Source organism: Ursus americanus, chromosome 19 (genome assembly GCF_024610735.1).
Source record: "Ursus americanus isolate L20-20 chromosome 19, mUrsAme1.1.p, whole genome shotgun sequence".
Lineage (NCBI taxonomy): Eukaryota > Metazoa > Chordata > Mammalia > Carnivora > Ursidae > Ursus > Ursus americanus.
In genome coordinates, this window is record NC_142145.1 from 35,307,330 (window position 1) to 35,326,361 (window position 19,032).

Genomic DNA, 19,032 nt, shown 5'->3' on the forward strand with positions numbered 1-19,032 from the left:
GACCATTTACGTGCAAGTTTTTGTGGAGACATCTGTTTTTTCCCATTTGGTGGGTTGTCCTTTCTCGGTGGTGTCCATCGAAGCCTAAAAGGTTTTAATTTCGATGAAATCCAATTTGTCTATTTCTGTTGTTGCTATTGCTTGTAATTTTAGTGTCATAAAAAACTGTTGTCTAATCCAAGATTCTGATGATTATTGTTCATGCTTTCTTCTAAGAGTTTTATATTTTTAGCTCTTATATTTAGGACTTCAATCCATTTTCAGTTAATTTTTTAATACAGTGTGAGGTAGGGGTCCACCTTCATTCTTTTGCATGTGGATACCAGCTGCCCCAACACTATTGGTTGAAGAGACTATTCTTTCCTCTATTGAATAGTCTTGGCCTTCAGTTAAAAAGCAATTGACCATAGACATATGGGTTTATTTCTGGACTTACAATTTTACTCCATTGTTCTATGCATCTGTCCTCATACCAATACCACACTGTCTTGATTACTGTAACTTCATATAAATTTTACTTACTTTACTTTTATGGGAAGTGTGAGTCCTTCAACTTTGTTCTTTTCCAAGTTTGCTTTGGCTATTCTGGGTCCCTTCCATTTCTGTATGAATTTTAGGATCAATTTGTCAATTGCTGCAAAAAGGTACCTGGGATTTTGATTGGAATGAGATTCCATCTGTAGGTCAGTTTGGGGAGTATTGTCATCTTAGCAATATTTAGTCCTCAAATTCATCAATACAGGATGTCTTTCCATTGATTTAGATCTTCCTTCATTTCTTTCAATGACATTTTGTAGTTTTCCGTGTTTAAGTCTTGTACTTCTTTTGATAAATTTATTCCTATGTATTTTATTCTTTCTAATGCTTTCCTTTATGTCATTTTCATACCTCTTCTTGCTAGTGTAGGGAAATCGGGTAGATGTCTGTATATTGAGTTTGTGTCCTGTAACCTTGCTGAACTTGTTTTTTAGTTCTAACAGTTTATATGTGGATTCTTTAGGATTTGCTATATACAAGATTGTGTTACCCACAAATAGAGATGGTTCACTTCTTCCTTTCTGATCTGGGAGACTTTTATTTCATTTTCTTGCCTAATTGTCCTGACTGGAACCTCTAGTACAATGCTGAATAGAAGTGGTGAGACCAGATATCCTTGTCTCATTCCCGATCTTACGGGTAAAGCCGTCAGTCTTTCTCCAGTAAGTATGATATTAGTTGTGGGTTTTCTATGCAGATAGCCTTTATCAGGTCAATTAAGTTTCCTTCTATTTCCTAGTTTCTTGTATTTTTACACTCGAGAAATGTTTACTGAGTACTTACTGTGTGTCTGGCACTGCTCTAGGTAGCAGAGACATAATAGACAAAAGAGAAGCCAGTATAATAGCGACAAAGAAAGACCATAAACAAATAAATGTAAGCTGTGTCAGGTAACATGCTATGGCTCAATTGTGTAATAAAAAAAGGTACACACGCATATAAATAGACAACAACTCAAAAGAGCTGACTCTGGGGCAACCACCATGGCTGTGGCTGGAGTGAGAGGGGGCTCCCTGGCCATTCTTTACCCTCCTTTGGCATCATTTGAGTGCTGTGTAAATGTGCTACCTAGCCCAAAAAGTTAGTTTTAGAATAATATTCTCTTTAACTGAAGATTCAGAAATACAAAAGCAGTACACCAAAAGAAAGGCTTTTGTCCCCCCCCCCCCCGGCATCAGGGCGATGTTTATGTGAGGACACACCGCATGTGTGAAACCTGAGGGGTCCCCAGGGAGCACCACAGCCTTGGCCATGGTCCAGGGAGGGTTTTGGGAGAAGCCTGCTTTGGCCTTTGGTCCAGTAGTTAATTTTGCAAAACCAGGCAAGCGTGTTAGATTAGCTAGAGATCTGATCTTCGGAGAAGCCAGCTAGCATCGTGGTTAACAGCGCGGAATCCAAGTCAACCAACTTGATTGAATCCTGCTCTACCACTAGCCATTCTGGATCCCTGTTTCTTCATCTGCAGATGGGATGGGGGTTAAAAGAATTGGTAAACAGAGCCCAGTTTAGTGCTTGAGACACAGTAACACCTCATGAGATTTGGCAAGAAGCTGGCAAATGACCCCAAACCCACTGGCATTGGGTCTTCAAGAAGGAAATTCCAGGGTCTCTTCTAGATCATGCTTCTTCAGTTCTCAGTTCCACACAGTTTGAGTGGTCATCCACTGGCACCCTGAGACTTCAAGAACCATTTGAACCACATCTGAAAATTCAATATGCTCCCTTCACCAAGACAAGGGAATTCCCATCCTATTGGCTGGGCAAAATATTTCATTTAAAGATGTAATTATCTAGAACTACATTACATTAAGCATGTAATTATCTAGAACTACCACTTAACCAGATAAGCTCTCAAACCTGCACAAAACTATGAAGGGAAGGAGGAGGGGAAAGGAAGAGGAGGTGAAAGTTATGTTATTTTGTTTTGTTTTTCCCAGCCCCATGAGAGAAAAAAAAGTGAATATGTTCCAAGACTCCCAGCTGTGGGACGGGTGGATTTAATCCACAAAAAGTCTACTTGAACTATTAATGTAAAGGAAATGCTGGATACTTGCACTAGATAGATAGATAGATAGATAGACAGACAGACAGACAGACAGAATACAATACAGTAGATGTTAAAGGGGCTCTGAAGGCCAGCCTCGGATCCTAGCTATCACATTTAAATTTCACATTTAAGGGAAAGGGTGCTGTTCTCTGAGGGACACAAGTGAAACAAGTAGGGGCCCAGAACATACTTCTACTTTCCCAGGGTAGTGTTGAGGGGAGAGGACAGCCAGTGGTGGCTGTGAGGGACCAGAGCTGGAAGGATTAGGGGATTAAGCAGGTGTGGTGCAGAAATAATTATGGACTGCACAGTTACAGCCTCTGAGATTTGCTTCCAAAGAATGGGGAGCCTCCTTCCCTCCCCCCACACCTGTGGGTGTTCATTGTACCAGTCTATTTCTAGGGTGGAAATTTCCATAATAAAAAATGTCAGGGACAGCAGGCAGAAGCGGAGGGGTGAGGTGCTGTCTCCTCCAGGTGAATGTGCCACTGGGAAGAATGGGGAGGTAGTAAAGGGGCGGCCAGAAGGTCCCCTGTCTCCCTCCTGAGATTCCCTACTGAAGTACAGACAGGAGACACACGGAGAGGAGGCCACAGCCCTGAAAACCCCAAAGGGACAAAACAGTCACTACCCCAAACACCAGAACATGACCCAGAAGAGCTGAAATCAGCTACCAGATTAACGACACGGGAAATCACCTGCTGTTCCGCCACAAGCTTGGGAGCAGTCTCCTGTTGTTCAATGGGACAGAGTAAGTACACCTCCCATCCCGGTGCCTGGTGCCACGACGCGCCCACTTAACCTCCCGTCCCTCCCTGCTCCACGGGCAGGCAGTTCCAAAGCTCCAGGAAGACCCTCACACGAGGTCCCTGGCAAAACAGTGAGTCCTGACCCGAGCGGGAGCAAGCGCTGGGCAAGGCCACGGGGCCAGATGGAGCTCGATTTAAAATTTATTTATTTATTTTTAAAGATTTTATTTATTTGACACAGAGAGAGAGAGAGAAAGAGCGAGAAAGAGACAGAACAAGCAGGGGGAGCGGCAGGCAGAGGGAGAAGCAGGCTCCCTGCAGGGAGCCCGATGTAGGGCTAGATTCCAGGACCCTGAGATCATGACCCCAGCCGAAAGCAGACGCTTAACCAACTGATCCACCCAGGCGCCCCTTGATTTAAAATTTAACCAGCCTGTTCTGCCTTGAGGAAATCAAAGGGACGATGTGATCCTGGTCCTCTCGTCCAATTTACAGGCTCGTCCTGTACTTAAAGCTCAAACTGCACGGTTTGCTAATGCGCGTCCCCCAGCGAGCTGGAGTTCGGAGGTATTGTTCTGACCGCACGAGTGAGAGAGATGAGGCTTTGAAAATAGAAGATGCGGTGAACTCAGTCTCCCGAGGCTGTAGCCTCTCGGTCCCAACCGCGCGCGCCCCCCGAGTCGCGGTCCCAACCCCGCGCACTGGTCACCCACGCACTGCACCTGTCCGCAGGCGAGCACCTGAACAGTCAGGGGCGCGGGACATTCCTGCATTTTGCAACCCTGGCTCCAGTCGGACCTTTAGAGCCCGGGGTCTCGTAGCAAGCGAGGGCAAAAGGAATTCCTAAGCCTGGCCCGCGGAGGGCGAGGACGGGTGAGTAAGGACCAGGCTGGTCCTGCACCACGGTAAAGTCTAAGGAGCAAGAGTAGCAAGAAATCTTGGGCTGCCGGTGCGACCTCAGGGAGCCGGGTCCACGAAGCGGACGCGTGGACACGTCCCTCCAGGTCTTTCGATCCAACATTTATCCCAAATAAGGTGAGCTGCTTCCACCTAGAGCCAAAGCTCCTTCCACGTCAGTTCCAGAACACGGCGCCCGCCACGTACCCCATGCCCACCCCGCACAGGTGCCCCCGCCGGCCTCACCTGCCAGGCGGCCGAATTCGCGCTGGCGCAGCTCCCGCAGGCTGCGCGGGCCATAGCCGTAGGCGAGCGGCTGCTTGCTGGACTCCCGGAACCGCGCGAAGGCCAGCAGCTCGGCACCCCGGGGCGCCGCCCCGCCGGCCATGACTCAGGGCCGCCCGCCGCGCCGTCCGGGCCGCCGGGCCGGGGGAAATGCCGAGGCCGGCGGGCGGCGACTCCGCCTCCGCCGCGCCCGGGCCGCACCTCCCGGTCCTCCAAGGGCACCTGGTCCGCGGCCGAGGGCGGCGCCTCTCCGGGCGGCCCCGCTTGCCAGCGGCGCTGACTCACGGAGTTTCACTTCTTTGCGGCCCTTTTCCTGGGGGCGGGGCAAGGAAGTGCCCGTTTTCGTGATCCCTTTGAACAGCTTCCCAGTGGAGCCCACGGAGATGCCCCCAAAGCCCCGTCGAACACGAAGCTCTCGTTTACCTATGGTCCCACGAAGAGGCTGGTGGCAGAAGTAACTGCTTTTTCCTGCGAGGCAACCTGAAACCTGGCGATCCTCCCGGCCCGATTCCCCCGGTCCCTAGCCCCGCACGGCACCCGGGACCCTCACTCTCCGCGGCGGAACCCTTGTGGACGTGACCCGTGCCGGGAGACTTCTTGCTGCTCCGCACTGGGGTGTGCGCTCGGCGTGTCTGAAAATGCGGCTGAGCAAAGTGTGGGAGAGGAAAAAAGATCGGGGATCCTTGCGGTTGGTTAATACCTGGTTGCGCACCGTCGAAACCGTGGCTCGGATGCGATTCGGACCGGAGGGCCTCCTGCGCTCCGCCCTTGGGCCTGCAACCTGGGTACCGAGTCAGAGCGGCTCTGTTCCGGGCACCAGGGCCTCAGGACTGAGCAGCCTGCCAAGCCCAGGTGTCGGAAGTGCGGACCCCGTGTGGGAGCGAGTGGGCTGGGCACAGCGTGGGGCCCAGGTGCGAGGTAGGGAGATCTCAGGTGCGATGGCAGGGTGGGGCCGGTTCGGAGGATGGAGTGGAAGATGACCGGGTAATGGAGGCCCAGGCGAGATGCCTGCTGTGGAATCAAGTTAGGGGGGTCTTAGTGCAGAAGCAGCTGGGGAGGGGGGACAAAGTGCTGGGAGCCAGGTGACCTGACTCAGATGTGGGCCCAGTGGGGCAACACACCCAACGGGGGGGTGGACCACTGGCTTTTCGACCCATGGTATGGTGGGATGAGGTGGGAAGGGAGCCCATGCTACAAGTTCACCAACTGCACCGTAGCCAGGCCCACTGCAGCCCAGTGCGGTGCCTCAGGCCCTTGGGATGCCTGATGATGTGTGAGCCAGATCCCTGGGTGCAGACTCTGCCTGTATAAAAAGCATCCTGAGGGTTGCCTCTTGGCCCAGCGTGAGAGCCACCAGAAGGCCATGCAGTGTTGGCCCTCCTGGCCCAGCCCCCCTGTACCAGGTTGCAGGGGGGGGGGGTTCTATAACGGCCCTGACCAGAGGTTCCCCATCCTGGGGCTGCAGGCGTAAGAGCCAGTTCCCTGGGTGCCTCCATGCTTAGGTGGTCTCCACCTGCAGACAGGCGCGGCTCACCTTCCTCATTGCCAGATCCCCAGGTCCTTACTGGACAAGCATTCATACTTGTTCTGGAAGGAATGAATGTATCCATGAATGAATGCCTGAATTTGCTCTCTGGCATCACTGACCACCCCATCCTCTTCTGCGTACCTTCTGCCTACACTTGGAGCGAGAACCTTGGGCATTGGTGACATCTTGATCCCTCTCCACTGCACTCTCTCCTGAAATGCACCTTCTGGCAACAATAACAAGAGCAGGTATGCCCTGGGCACCCGCTCACCGTTACCTGTACTCATTATCCCACAGTTAATTAAGCAGATCTATGGCGCGGCTCTTACAGGTGGAAAGGTAAGTCACAGAGACATAGAGTAACTTGCTCAAGAGCACACAGCTGAAAGATGGACAAGTCAGCACCTGTGAAGTCAATTTCCAGAGCCCAACTGGCTAAATGTGTCCAGCAGCCTCTCTGGTACAAGCCTCTGTGGTCCTCAGGGCCTCAGTTTCCCCATGTCTAAGATGGGAGGGTGGTGAGAGTTGGTCCTCCCAGAGACTGTTCGGTGTGTGTGCTACTCACCCCTCCTTTAATGCCCTTCTTTCCAGGGAGGCTCTCCTCCAGGCCAGGCTTTTCAGGCATTAGCTTGCATGGATTGCCTAGAAGCCTATTAAAAGGCAAATTCCAATTCTTTAAGTTTGGGTTAGGGTCTGAGGTTCTGTGTTTCCAAGAAGCCTGGGGTGATGCTGTTACTCAGGTCCCTGAACTACACCCTGAGAAGTGAGAGCCTTCCTTATTTCCCTAGGAATGTGAGGGGTACCCCCCTCTCGTCAAGGTGTTCTGTGGCCAAGTAACAAATCCCAGCCCCACCAGGGCGCTGCTTTCAGACAAGCTTGCCTAGTGAATCATCTGATTGAGCCAACTCAGGGCAGAACTCTTTGTAAAAAATTTTTTTATTTTTAATTGTGGTAAAATATACAGAAAATTTACCGACTTACCTATTTTTTAAAAAAGATTTTATTTATTCATCTGAGAGAGATTGAGCACGAGCAGGGGGAGAGGCAGAGGGAGAGGGAGCAGCAGACTCCCCGCCCAGCTGGGAGCCCGACATGGGGTTCGATCTCAGGACCTGGAGATCATGACCTGAGCTGAAGACAGATGCTTAACCGTCCGAGCCACCCAGGTGCCCCTGAGTTAGCCATTTTTAAGTGTACAGTTCAGTAGTGTTAAGAATATTCACATTGTGTGCAACCAATCTCCAGAACTCTTCCCCTCTTGCAAAACTGAAACTTCCTGTCTTACAAAACTGAAACTGTTTCTATCCACAAAACAACTCCCCACCCCACCCCACTCAGCAACCACCATTCTATTTTGTCTCTGTAAATTTGGCTATATTAGTAGAATCATACCATGTCTTTTTGTGACTGGCTTATTTCACTTAGCATAATGTCCTCAAGATTCATCCATGCTGTACATGTATCAAAATATCCTTTTTAAGATGGAATATTCCATTGCGTGTATACACTGCATCTTATGTCTCCATTCATCCACTGATGGACACTTGGATTACTTCCAACTCTTGGCTATTGTGAATAGTGCTGCTAAGAACACAGATGTGCAAATACCTCTCTTGAGATTCTACTTTCAGTTCTTTTGGATATATAACCAGAAGTGGGACTGCTGGATCATGTGGTGGTTCTATTTTTAATTTTCAAGGAACCACCATACTGCTTTCCATTAGCAGCGGCACCATTTCATTCCAGCTGAGCACAAGGGTCCCAATTTTTCCTCATTCTCATTGGTGGGTTTTTGTTTGTTTTTATATAGTAGTCATTCTACTGGGTGTGAAGTGACATCTCCTTGTGGTTTTAATGTGCACTTCCTTAATAATTAGTGATGTTGAGCATCTTTTTCTGTGCTTTTTGGACATTTGTATGTCTTCTTTGGAGAAATGTCTATTCTAAAGTCCTTTGCCCATTTTTTCAACTGTGTTACTTTTTGGTTTTTTGTTTTTAGTTGTTCAGTTGTAGGAATTCTTTATATATATATATTTTTTTTTTTTGAAGATTTTTATTTGACAGAGCGAGACAGCCAGCGAGAGAGGGAACACAAGCAGGGGGAGTGGGAGAGGAAGAAGCAGGCTCGCAGCAGAGGAGCCTGACGTGGGGCTCAATCCCAGAATGCCAGGATCACGCCCTGAGCCGAAGGCAGACGCTTAATGACTGAGCCACCCAGGCGCCCCGTGGAGTTCTTTATATATTCTGAACATTAACCCTTGTCAGGTTATAATTAGCAACATTTTCTCCCATTCTATAGATGGCCTTTTCACTTTAATTGTATCCTTTTATGTACAGTGCAGAACTCTTGAAGATCATTAAAAATCACTGAACTACCATTCAGTCAAGAAATATCTTTAAGTTCCTGGCTCTGCCCAGGGCACCGCACGCATGCCCAGGAGGATGGGAAGGATTGTGCCTATGGAGCCATGTAGGGATATAACTATTGAACATCCAGCCACAAGGCCATGTGGCCTGAGTGCTGAAGGATGCAGGCGTAGAATTGCAGGGGAGAGGAGAGGGGCTACTTCCAACTAGGGAGTTCAGGGAAGGCACCCCAAAGGAGCAAGCCTGCAAACCTGGGCCATAGCAATGAGCCTGCGAAGAAAGGTGGCAGAGTAGTGGGGGACAGCGGGAGGCTCCACCTCTAACTGGCACCCTCAAGTTTATTTTACCAAGATCCCCAGGCCTCTCCTGCCAGGAGGACTGTCAGAAATCAGCCTGCACATTCTTATTCAGCCTAAAGCAGAACCAACGTCCTGCCTCCATCAGTGAAATGTCTTACACGTGTTCATCACTCGTGGGCTCCTCCGGCCTGTGCTGTGGGCCTGCCACTGCCTTGCCTGCCCTGGCCCAGCTGCTGACCCGGGGGCCTTGGAGGAGCCTGAGCTGGTCCATGATGAGGTCCCAAGAAGCTAGCTTCTGCATCCAACGTTTCCAGCTGCGTAGGGGAACAGCTCTTCAGCTCCTCCTTACAGCTCTCTCTCACCTTGGAACCGTGAAAATTATGTGCCTACAGGCCAGACCGGGCAGACATGAGACAGCCCTGATTTTGTACTTAAAATCTCTCCCCCTGGGTGAGGCTTTGTCCCTCGTCCAGCTCACTGAGCTTAGATGAGATCTCCCCAAAACCCCTTGCTCCCACGTTACCTGACTTCTACAGGCCCCCACCCCCCAGTCCTCGGGCAACGGACTCCGTTTGCAAAAACCTCCACTACACAGAAGGCATTCATTCCTGTATTCTTCATTCCCTCACTTGGCAAAAGTTCGATGAGTACCTCTCAGAATTAAAGTCTGTAGTGGTTGAGGAAGGCAAGGTAGATTTGGGGGGGGGGGATTTTGGAAGGCTGTAAGTCTTCCAGAATTTCATTCTGAACATTTTTGAGCACAAAAGTGGTCCCAAGAGATGATTTAGGTGGGTCTAGCTAATGGCCACAACCAGGCTGGATGGGTGCTAAGAAATGGGCGTAGGACCAGCTACAGCCTCCTGCAACCTCTAGGCTTGAGTCACTGAAGAGGAAAGTGGGCGCTGGCAGGGGCATCACCCAGTGCTCACTGGCGAACTGCTCCCCACGAGGCCCATGCTCAGTCCTGGGAAGCCAGCAGTCAGTAAGGCCGCCTGTGTGCCAGAGAGGCCCCAGTGAAGAAGGGTCCGCAGCTGGATCACCTCCTCCACACTGCACAGTGCCGCAGAAGGGGGCTTCACAAAGAGGTTGAGGCTGTGAGGGAGAAAGCCCCCCCAACCCAGGACTCCAGAAGTCCTGAAGAGAAGGTGCGAGAGGGAGGGCAGCATTCCATGTGCAAATGCTGGAGCTACAGAACAGCTCAGTAAACTATAGAAGCACAACCTCCACTGAGCCTGGAGCACTGGCTGTGGCTGTGCAGGCGTAAGGGGTGGGGACGGGGAGCGAGGACAGGGAGGAGGGCCAAACTCTGCAGCCAGGAGGGACAGGAAGATGCCAGGGAACCCTACAGCAGAGTGGCTGAGTCAAAAGTGTGCCTGAGAGCCCAGCAGCACGGAGGAGAGGCCTGCGGGGAGGCTGGCCGGAAGTGCTGGCAAGGAGCAATGAGGGCCCCCTTGGCACAGAAGGGATGGAATTCATCTTGGGACTGAGGGAGGACTGGCCCAGGTGACTCAGCACTGTTGGGAGTGGATGCCTTGGTGGATGCAGGGAGGAGGGGGCTCAGGCATAGGCGGACAAAACGGTTCAGGACATCAAAGTGGAGATTGGGGCTCAGGAAGGACAGTGTCAGGGTGGGAGACACAACTCATGGGAGAAGCTTGTGGAAAGGTCACTCCCTAGGCTCTGAAGCGTTCAGGGAGAGGCAGAGCCCTGGGAAGAGCAACATTTAAGCGGCAGCTACCTCCATGCCGATGACTGGTGAGAAGATGCAGGCGGAGAGAGGGGAGGAGAGCCAGAGGAGAACACCTTGGGATACTAGGGCTGACAGGCCGGTTAGGGCAAGGGCCAGATTGGCGAATGTGCTGGCTAGGTGGTGGTGTGGCAATCTTAAGTGAGACAATTTCGTTACCTTGGTGGGGATGGAAGCTCCATTATAATGGTCAACTTTTATTTTTTTTAGATTTTATTTTACAGAGAGAGAGAGAATGAGCGGGGGGAGGGAAAGAGGGAGAGGAAGCACGCTCCCCACTGAGCAGGGAGCCCAACATGGGACTCAATCCTAGGGCCCAGGGATCATGACCTGAGCCGAAGGCAGAGGCTTCACCGACTGATCCCCCCGGGGCGCTTCTAGAATGATCAAGTCTTAAACAGCAATGAAAGGTAGAGGTTTTCCTACTGGCTAACCCCCAAGGCTTCTTGATCCTGGAGGTATTTGGGGACTGAAATTACGATGGATCAAATTTCCTGCCAAGTAGTTGGGATGGAGGGTGGGTGTTTCAGAGGCTAAATTTGGTTTGGATGGAGAATTTATTATTTCCTGCTAGAGTGAAATGCATCCTTCTGTAACAGTGAGAACCTGCTAGCCGAGATCCTCTGACACCTGAGAAATGAGAAGGGAGTCGACAGAGCAGGAGTGAGACAGCAGCGGAGCAGGATTCTCTCCAGAGCCTGCCAGAGTAGAAGTTCTGGGAGAAACAACCTGAAAGCAGTGGAAAGATCAGAAACCCTAGGAAGCTCCCTCCCCTACAGGGACAGGAGACCTTTTCTGTGAATAGAAGCTAAAAGGGCAGGACGGAATCCAGAAGAAGGCTCCATTATATCTAAACCCCTAATGTTCAAAACAACAAACCCCCACTGGCCAGTACTAGGCAGACCACAGGAGTGACAGGGTGGGGGGACCCAAAGGGGTTACTTTCCTGAGGCTGTTTTCCAGGGGTCTCAGCTTCTCCCGGTGTTCATTCAGGGGCAGGTCCGCTGGGCAACCTTCATGGTCCCTTCCATGTTGACACCTTCCCTCCTGCTCTGTGCCTCCTACCCCTTTATGCTACCAAGACAGGGAGAAGATCTGATATCAGTCATTCTATTTACTGACTAGTGGATTACACCGAATCCTTCCTCCACCAGCCAGCCATCTGTGTTGTCAAATTTACTCATCCTTAAATGCAGCAAATATTTGACAATACACTGCTCGACACACTGTGCTAGATGCTGTGGAGAGCAAGAAAACACGTTTGGGCTTTAGCAGGCCTGTATAGTGGGAGTTCATCAGTTGCCTAGCCAGCACCCACTGCCCCTCTGACTTTGCTTTGGAAAACCACCCCACATAGAGCAGCCATGTGGTCGTAATGGGACGACCCTGCCTCCAGCTCCAGAGTCATCCATGGCTCTTCCACATCAGACGGGCAGGCCTAAGCCACTCAATGTGTGGTTCCCCCGCCCCCCCCCCCCACCGTCTTCCCCCCACCGCCCATTGTGATCAGGTCAGGATGTTTGGGTCAGAGTAAAGCTAGGGACTTAATGTTTAATTTATTCCCTTTGATATGAGCAAGGAAATCTGTAACTTCAACAGCTGCTTTCATCCATGGGGGAGGGCAGCCTTGGAAGAAAGCTGACCCCTGGAGAGGTCAGTTGAGAGTAGAGAAAGGGTCACAGCGCGCTGATGAAACCATACTTGAACTCTGTCCTACCACTGGATTGTTTTCAGTTACATGAGCTAGTAGCTCCCTGTATCATTTTGAGGCAAACTATCTTACTACAGGAAGAATCTAATTGACATAATGTAAGACAGATGTAAATAAAAGATAGGGAATGAGAATGCCATTAAAAATGGTAGTACTGTGGAACTCAGAGAAAGGAAAGAATACTTGGAACAAAGGGATTAATAAAGGCTCTATGGAGGTGACATGAACTGAGCTTTATTTAACCGAACAGTTGGTGTCTAAGAATATATATCCAGACCCTGAGCTAACACTTTTCATGTGCTGGCTCATTTAGTCCTCCAAACAACCCTACAAGGTGGCTGCTTTTTACAAAATGAGACTAGTATTTGTTCTTTCTTCCAGAATAAAGCACCTCAATTCCCAGCTGAACACATGGCCCCTGTAATAAAAATTTTATTTCCTAGTTTCTCTTGCAGTATGGCCACAAGACTAAATTCTGGCCACAGTGATTAAGCAGAACTGTGTGGACTTCCAAGAAGTTTCCTTAAAGCTAGGGACAAGCCTTTCCTTTCTGTTGGTTGGAATGCAAAGATCGTGGCAGGAGGCCAAGCAGCCATCCTGGATGGTGAGGAAGCCACACACTGAGGATTACAGATAGCAAAGAAAAAAACCTGGGTTCCTCATCATATTGAGAAGTCTCCCTGCCTGACTGGTCTGCCTACCTCGATTTCTTTTTCTTTTTTTTTTTTTTTAAAGAAAAAGAGAGAGCTCATGAGCAGGGAAGGGCAAAGGGAGGGAAAGAATCTTAAGCAGGCTCCACACCCAGCGTGGAGCTCGATCCCACAACCCTGAGATCATGACCTGAGCAGAATCAAGAGTTGGACGCTTAACTGGGCCACCCAGGCGCCCCTACCTTGATTCCTTTTGAGAGAAAACTTCTACCTTCAATAAACCAGAAAGAACATTTGGCATTTTCCTTCTCACACAGCTGGATGGAAGTCAGGCTGATCCACGAGTATTATCTCCATGTAGAGCTGAGGGGAAACGCTTACCCATACTTACTGCAGCAAGAGCCAGGATCAAACATGCTTCCGATTCCTCCAGTCCAGCTTCCAACCCCCAGCTAGGTGCCTTGAGAAACACACGGGAGTTTGTATAAACGTAATTCACAGAAGGCCTGGTATTCCTTAAACCACCCAGGATTTTCTGTGGTGGCCAGAACTTCTAATTTAAGAGAGAGAGAATGAGTCTGTCCTTTCACTTTATTCCTGAATTTGCAGTCTCCCTCCAATTCCCACATTCTCCCTCTGGAATCCATAACCAACTCTGCTTTCCCTGAGGTTACTGGGAAGTGATCTGGCTCCGTGCTGTACAAGGTAAAAATGTACTCAGAACAATCCACTTACCTCCCCCCGAGTCTAGGAAAGTTGTACACGTCAGAAGACAGCAGTTGTGGGGTGCCTGGGTGGCACAGCGGTTAAGCGTCTGCCTTCGGCTCAGGGCGTGATCTCGACGTTATGGGATCGAGCCCCACATCAGGCTCTTCCTCTATGAGCCTGCTTCTTCCTCTCCCACTCCCCCTGCTTGTATTCCCTCTCTCACTGGCTGTCTCTCTCTGCCGAATGAATAAATAAATAAATAAATCTTTAAAAAAAAAAAAAAAGAAGAAGACAGCAGTTGCTTAGATTGGCGCTCGACATCAATCTGAGCTCTGATGCTGTGAATCAGGCAGAGAAGTGAGAAGTTGGGGAAAGGGGCAGGGCAAGTCAGGGACTCTGAAATACTCCTCCACGCCTCTGGGGCAAAGTTCTAAGAGGTCCTTTTTGCTTTAGATATGATGAACAATGTGGTTCATAATACGATACGGTTCAAAGGGTACTCCTTTAGTAGACTGAGAGGCGTGTAAAATTACAGTGTATGTGTATGAATGACAATGCAGACCGCCCCACTGTACAGCAAGTCCTCTGAATGCTTACTGAACTGGATACTCAGGTGGTTACCGAGGAAGATGCTTCAGGGCAACTTATGAAAACTGTCTAATACAAACCCAAGTGACAAATTAAAACAATAACCATGAATTCAGTCTCTCTGAGACTAGGCCTATTTTCAGGGAACCTTAGGGGGTTGAGTTCTGTGCATGAAAAATGTTCTAAAACACCAAGTTAGTTCAGTGAATCTGCTCTGGGGTCCCACACACATGGGATTCAAACAAATCCCTGTGTGCCAATGGGGGTGAAGACTCAGATACTTTAGTTGATAAGCAAGGAAACTGTACTTCGGGGCATCCTGGTTCGAGGCTGGGAACTCAGATTCTCACTGCTTTGGTGTATGCATGCACGCATGTGCCTGAGGGCATGAGACAAGTTTATACAGACTCAATAGTCTAGAAGTGCACAGTCCAAATACGGATGGCCACTAGTGACATGTGGCTAGTCCAAATTAAGATAGGCTCTCAATGTAAAATACACTTCATATTGTACAAGGACTTTATAAAAGAAAAAGTATAAAATACCTCAACTATCTTTTATGTTGTATATGTGAAATGATACTATTTTGGATATGCAGGGTTAAAAGATGTCACTAAAATAAATTTCACCTAATTGTTTTTACTCTTATTATATAGCTATGAGGAAATTTTAAATTATTTACGTAGCTCAAATTATATTTCTGTATTTCTAGAAAAACTGGATAGTGGTCTAGAAATCTCGATTTAGACAAAATATCACAACTCCTTTGGAAGCAAACTGTCACATTAGATCATGGCAAACTCCAACCAAGAAAATCCTCACTTCCCCTCTTTCAGCATATTTATTACGCACAGTATTCATTTCATTGCCGATTTCCCAGATGACTCTGGGTCAGGGAAAGCCTCCACTCTCATGCCAATATTCCCCCGAGCTTAACCTCCCTCCACCCAACTCCCAAAACTCCCGACTCTCGTGGCGCATGTCCCAAACTTCTGGCACACCCAACATTCTGTTTCTAGCATCTTCTTCTTCCTTCTGCTCCCACTACACACTCACCCTCAAGGGCATCCTTTCTCTCATGATTCATGTATGTGACTTCACACCAACTCACATGAGACACAACTCTCCTTTTCAGCCCTGACATCTACCAGAGTAAATGTCAGGATAGCCTGCTTTAAGTCAAACTGTAAAAGAAGAATCAATCTATGTACTTTTAAAGAATACAAGAAAGCACTGACTGCAGTTCAAATTCACAACTGCCTGCCAAATTCCTAGAATGGTGGGCGTGTACTGGAAGAAAGGTCAAGACCACACAAAGTGTAGTCTGTTAAAATAAAAATTGAGTAATCTAGGTTTTATCTCTTTTTATTTTCTATGTCCTCTCTTTGAAGAGAGTAATAAATAATGAAATGTCCCAAAGAAGGGCATATGAAAAGAAAAGGCCCCAAATAACACAAAATTAGGCAAATTCACTCATGAAGAAAGAGAATAAACAGAGGTTCGGGACGCCAGGGTGGATCAGTTGGTTAAGCATCTGCCTTTGGCTCATGTCACGATCCCAGGGTCCTGGGATTGAGTCCCGCCATTAGGCTCCTTTCTCAGGGGGTAGTCTGCTTCTCCCTCTGCCTGCTGCTCCCCTTGCTTGTCCTCTCTCTCTCTAACAAATAAATAAAATCTTTAAAAAAAAGACAAAAAAAAACGGAGAGAGGTTCTTAATCTGGGACACATGGACGCAGGTCTGAATCCCCGAAAGTGTGGGCCTGAGGTTCTGAGGGTGTGTGCATACGTACATCTGTGAGGAAAGAGTCTGCAGCTTTCATCAGATTTCAAAGGGTCTGTGATCCAAATAGTATTACTGCTATGGGACTTAAAAATGAAACTCGATGAAATTAAAGGTGAAGAAAGCCATCTATTTACAGGATAAATATCTTAAGACACCAATGACAACATGTCCGTGGTTATTAAGCCCATCACAATGCACATCTGTTAACTTTGTAGATCTTCACAGTGTGATCTTCACCACAACTTGCAAAGTGTAACCACTCAGCGCCTTCTGCTTCATTCTGTTCAGTTTTTCCGTTACAATTCTTCCAGCATAATTTTTTGATAGCAAGTGTATGACTTTGACTAAAACAAAGATAGAGAAATCATGAAAGGAATGTATGCTAGGACTACAAAATATTTTATCTATGTATTAATTTAATTACCCTGCCCTTGCTATTAATGTTGTTAACATGAATGGAAGTCAAAACCTGAAAATCAAAATGTACCAGTCTTACAAAGAGCAGAATCAGACCTATAAATACAGAGAACAAACTGATGGTTGCCAGAGGGGAGTTGGGTGAAGGGCTGGGCAGAGGAGATGAGAGGGAGATTCAGACTTCCAGGTATGGGATGAGTAAGTCACGGGAATGAAAGACACAATGAGGAATACAGTCAATGACACTGTAATAGTGACATTAACAGGGACAGACGGAAGCTACACGTGGGGTGAACGTAGCGTAACGTGTAAACCTGTCAAATCACTAAGTTGTACACCTGAAACCAATGTAATGTTGTATATCAACCATACTCAAAAATAAAATTGTAAAAATTAAAAAGTACAGGTTTTAGAATACCATCACTAATACTTTAGCAATTTTATTCTACACTTGAAAACATCTTACTCTACTTAAAACTGTCAGACTAAATATCTTATTTACTGACAAAGGACACTACCAAAAAGAGCAAGAAACGAACAATGAATTCCTGTCAAATTTTGTTTAAATGATCAGTGGAATTCATGAAATGGCTGTTAAAATCAGTCTTTCAGATAACATTACTAAATGTGTTTCTTTTTAAAGAATTCCAACTTGCAACATATTCAAAATTATTTTATTCTTTTGACATCCCTGTGACACAGATGGACTCTTACGTTTTTACTGCTGGGTAAGGAAAGATCTAATAAACTGCCCAATGAAACAATCTTGGTCTCCAATGTGACCTCTAACTGCATGACCTTGGGCAAGACACTCATATTTATGCCCCTTCAACCCCATGACAGGCCTAGAATGCTACTAAACATATATTAAGAAATCCCTATGAAAACATAATACCCTCTAAAAATTTAACCTCCAAACCAAAGAGGAATAAAGTTAAAAACTTAAGTAGGTTTTAAGGCAGTAAACCCTGAAAACAATATCAGAGCACACAAATTATACTTTCAGATGCTGAGAGCCCACATGTCACCAGATGCACTCTCAGGATCACAGGGAGGAATGAAATAGAACCTTGAGGTAATGAAACACATTTTCACAAAATCGGCATACCAGAACCTATGCAACCCCACGACCGTGAGCCCGTGCAAGTGGCCACTCTGGAGGCTACGCGCACTTCAACAATGCTACTGTACATCAGAGTTTCCTGAAGTGCTTCTCAAGGCAGTGCTTCCATACTGTGCAGGCTATGACTTCAACACTATCTCAATGACAGGGCATCTTTTGTGAGTCTGACTCTAATCTGATTACTGAGGGTAGTCAAGAGTCATCAGGAGATGAGCTTTATTAAAGAAATCAATGCCAAACTTTAAAAAAAGTGATGAAGTGAGTACAATTATAAAACGTATTTAATTGGTTTTCTTGAATCACTTGTAAGCTGGTTCCTAAAGAGAAGTTCCAAAAATATTTTAAATGACACCAACATGACTAGAATCTCATTTGTTATTGATAATATTAAAGATATACCATTTCACTGGAGGAATGGTTTGAAGTAGTGACATTACTGAAACAAGTGTATAACAGTACAGCTGACCCTTAAACAACACGGGTTGGAACTGCATGGGCCCACTTACACACGGAATTTTTCAATACATACAGTACAGTACCATAAATGTATTTTCTCTCATGATTTCTTAACATTTTTTCTCTAGCTTATGTTTATGTTATCAATAAGGCTTCTAGTCAACTGGAGGCTATTAGTAATTAAGCTTTTGTGGAGTCAAAAGCGAAACACCTCTAACCCCCACATTGTTCAAGGACTAACTGTATATACTGCTTCCCAGGGGAGCTATGTTGAGGAACAGTACCTTTTTTCCTATGTAAGCTTTAAGATAGTGGGTTTCTTTCTTTCTTTTTTTTTTTTTTTTTTTGTAATATTCCCTCTAAATCTAGCATGTTAAGAGATCACATTTAGAAGACAGGGAGTTTGGGGGAGCCAACCTAAAAGGCAGTGTTTGCTTGTATTACCTCTGCATCTCATTATTAGCAAAAAGTTTCATTTGAAAGGTACCTGAAATTTGATAAGTGGGATATTAACAATCCAAATAATATAATGTGGTTAAGTCATGAATTAGTTCTTACAAATCTAACACCACCACAATGACAAAAAAAATCTTAAAATAAAAAATACAAATTCTGTTCTTGTCCCCTTCCCATGCTTTCTAAGGGGCTTCCTGCCAGTATCCCACATTCAGGATCTGTGGAGGAGAGCAAGCACCATGGCAGGGCAAGGTAAAAGGAAGGAGAAAAGAAGGGAGGGGAGCCCAAGAAGAGAGAAAATTTCAAATGCCTGGAATATGGAATTTTCACTGGAGTACTTCCCTCTTCGGTAAGCAACACCATGAACTATTTTAATTGCTAAACCCACCATCAGAGGTGGGAGAGAAGCCACAAGGGCAGCAGGAACAAAGATTAATTTTAACCAATATAATTATTACGAGCACTAACATGCTTTGCCAATAAGGAGACAAACCCCCATGGATGAAATATCTTATAAAAGACATGTGCTCACAGGTCTCTCTCCACTAAGCCCATCACTTTCATCATGATACTATCATTTGGAATTGTATCTGACATTCTATTTTGTTTTCTTTTTTTTGTTTTTTTTTTTAAAGATTTTATTTATTTATTCGACAGAGATAGAGACAGCCAGCGAGAGAGGGA

At 46.9% G+C, this 19,032-nt stretch overlaps 3 protein-coding genes across 7 annotated transcripts in view; 1 reads left to right on the top strand and 2 right to left on the bottom strand.

Moving 5' to 3' along the window:
* Positions 1-4,618, bottom strand: part of MOCOS (molybdenum cofactor sulfurase) — a 62,602-nt gene extending 57,984 nt beyond the window's left edge. For both annotated transcript variants that reach the window (XM_087869865.1, XM_045777880.2), the window contains exon 1: positions 4,477-4,618. In XM_087869865.1, the coding sequence (XP_087725991.1) occupies positions 4,477-4,618 (142 nt within the window). The remainder of the gene's footprint in view (positions 1-4,476) is intronic.
* A 535-nt stretch (positions 4,619-5,153) lies between these two features.
* The window catches only part of LOC148108488 (uncharacterized), a 34,097-nt gene continuing 20,218 nt past the window's right edge, over positions 5,154-19,032 (top strand). The window contains exons 1-2 of one of the 4 annotated variants that reach the window (XM_087869866.1): positions 5,154-5,433; positions 18,536-18,697. In XM_087869866.1, the coding sequence (XP_087725992.1) occupies positions 5,154-5,433; positions 18,536-18,697 (442 nt within the window). The other 3 variants (XR_015727709.1, XR_015727708.1, XR_015727710.1) reach the window with 3 other exon arrangements.
* ELP2 (elongator acetyltransferase complex subunit 2) overlaps positions 16,003-19,032 on the bottom strand; it is a 43,155-nt gene continuing 40,125 nt past the window's right edge. Inside the window, exon 22 of the mRNA XM_045777881.2 lies at positions 16,003-16,240. Within this exon, the coding sequence (XP_045633837.1) occupies positions 16,084-16,240 (157 nt within the window). The 3' untranslated portion in view covers positions 16,003-16,083. The remainder of the gene's footprint in view (positions 16,241-19,032) is intronic.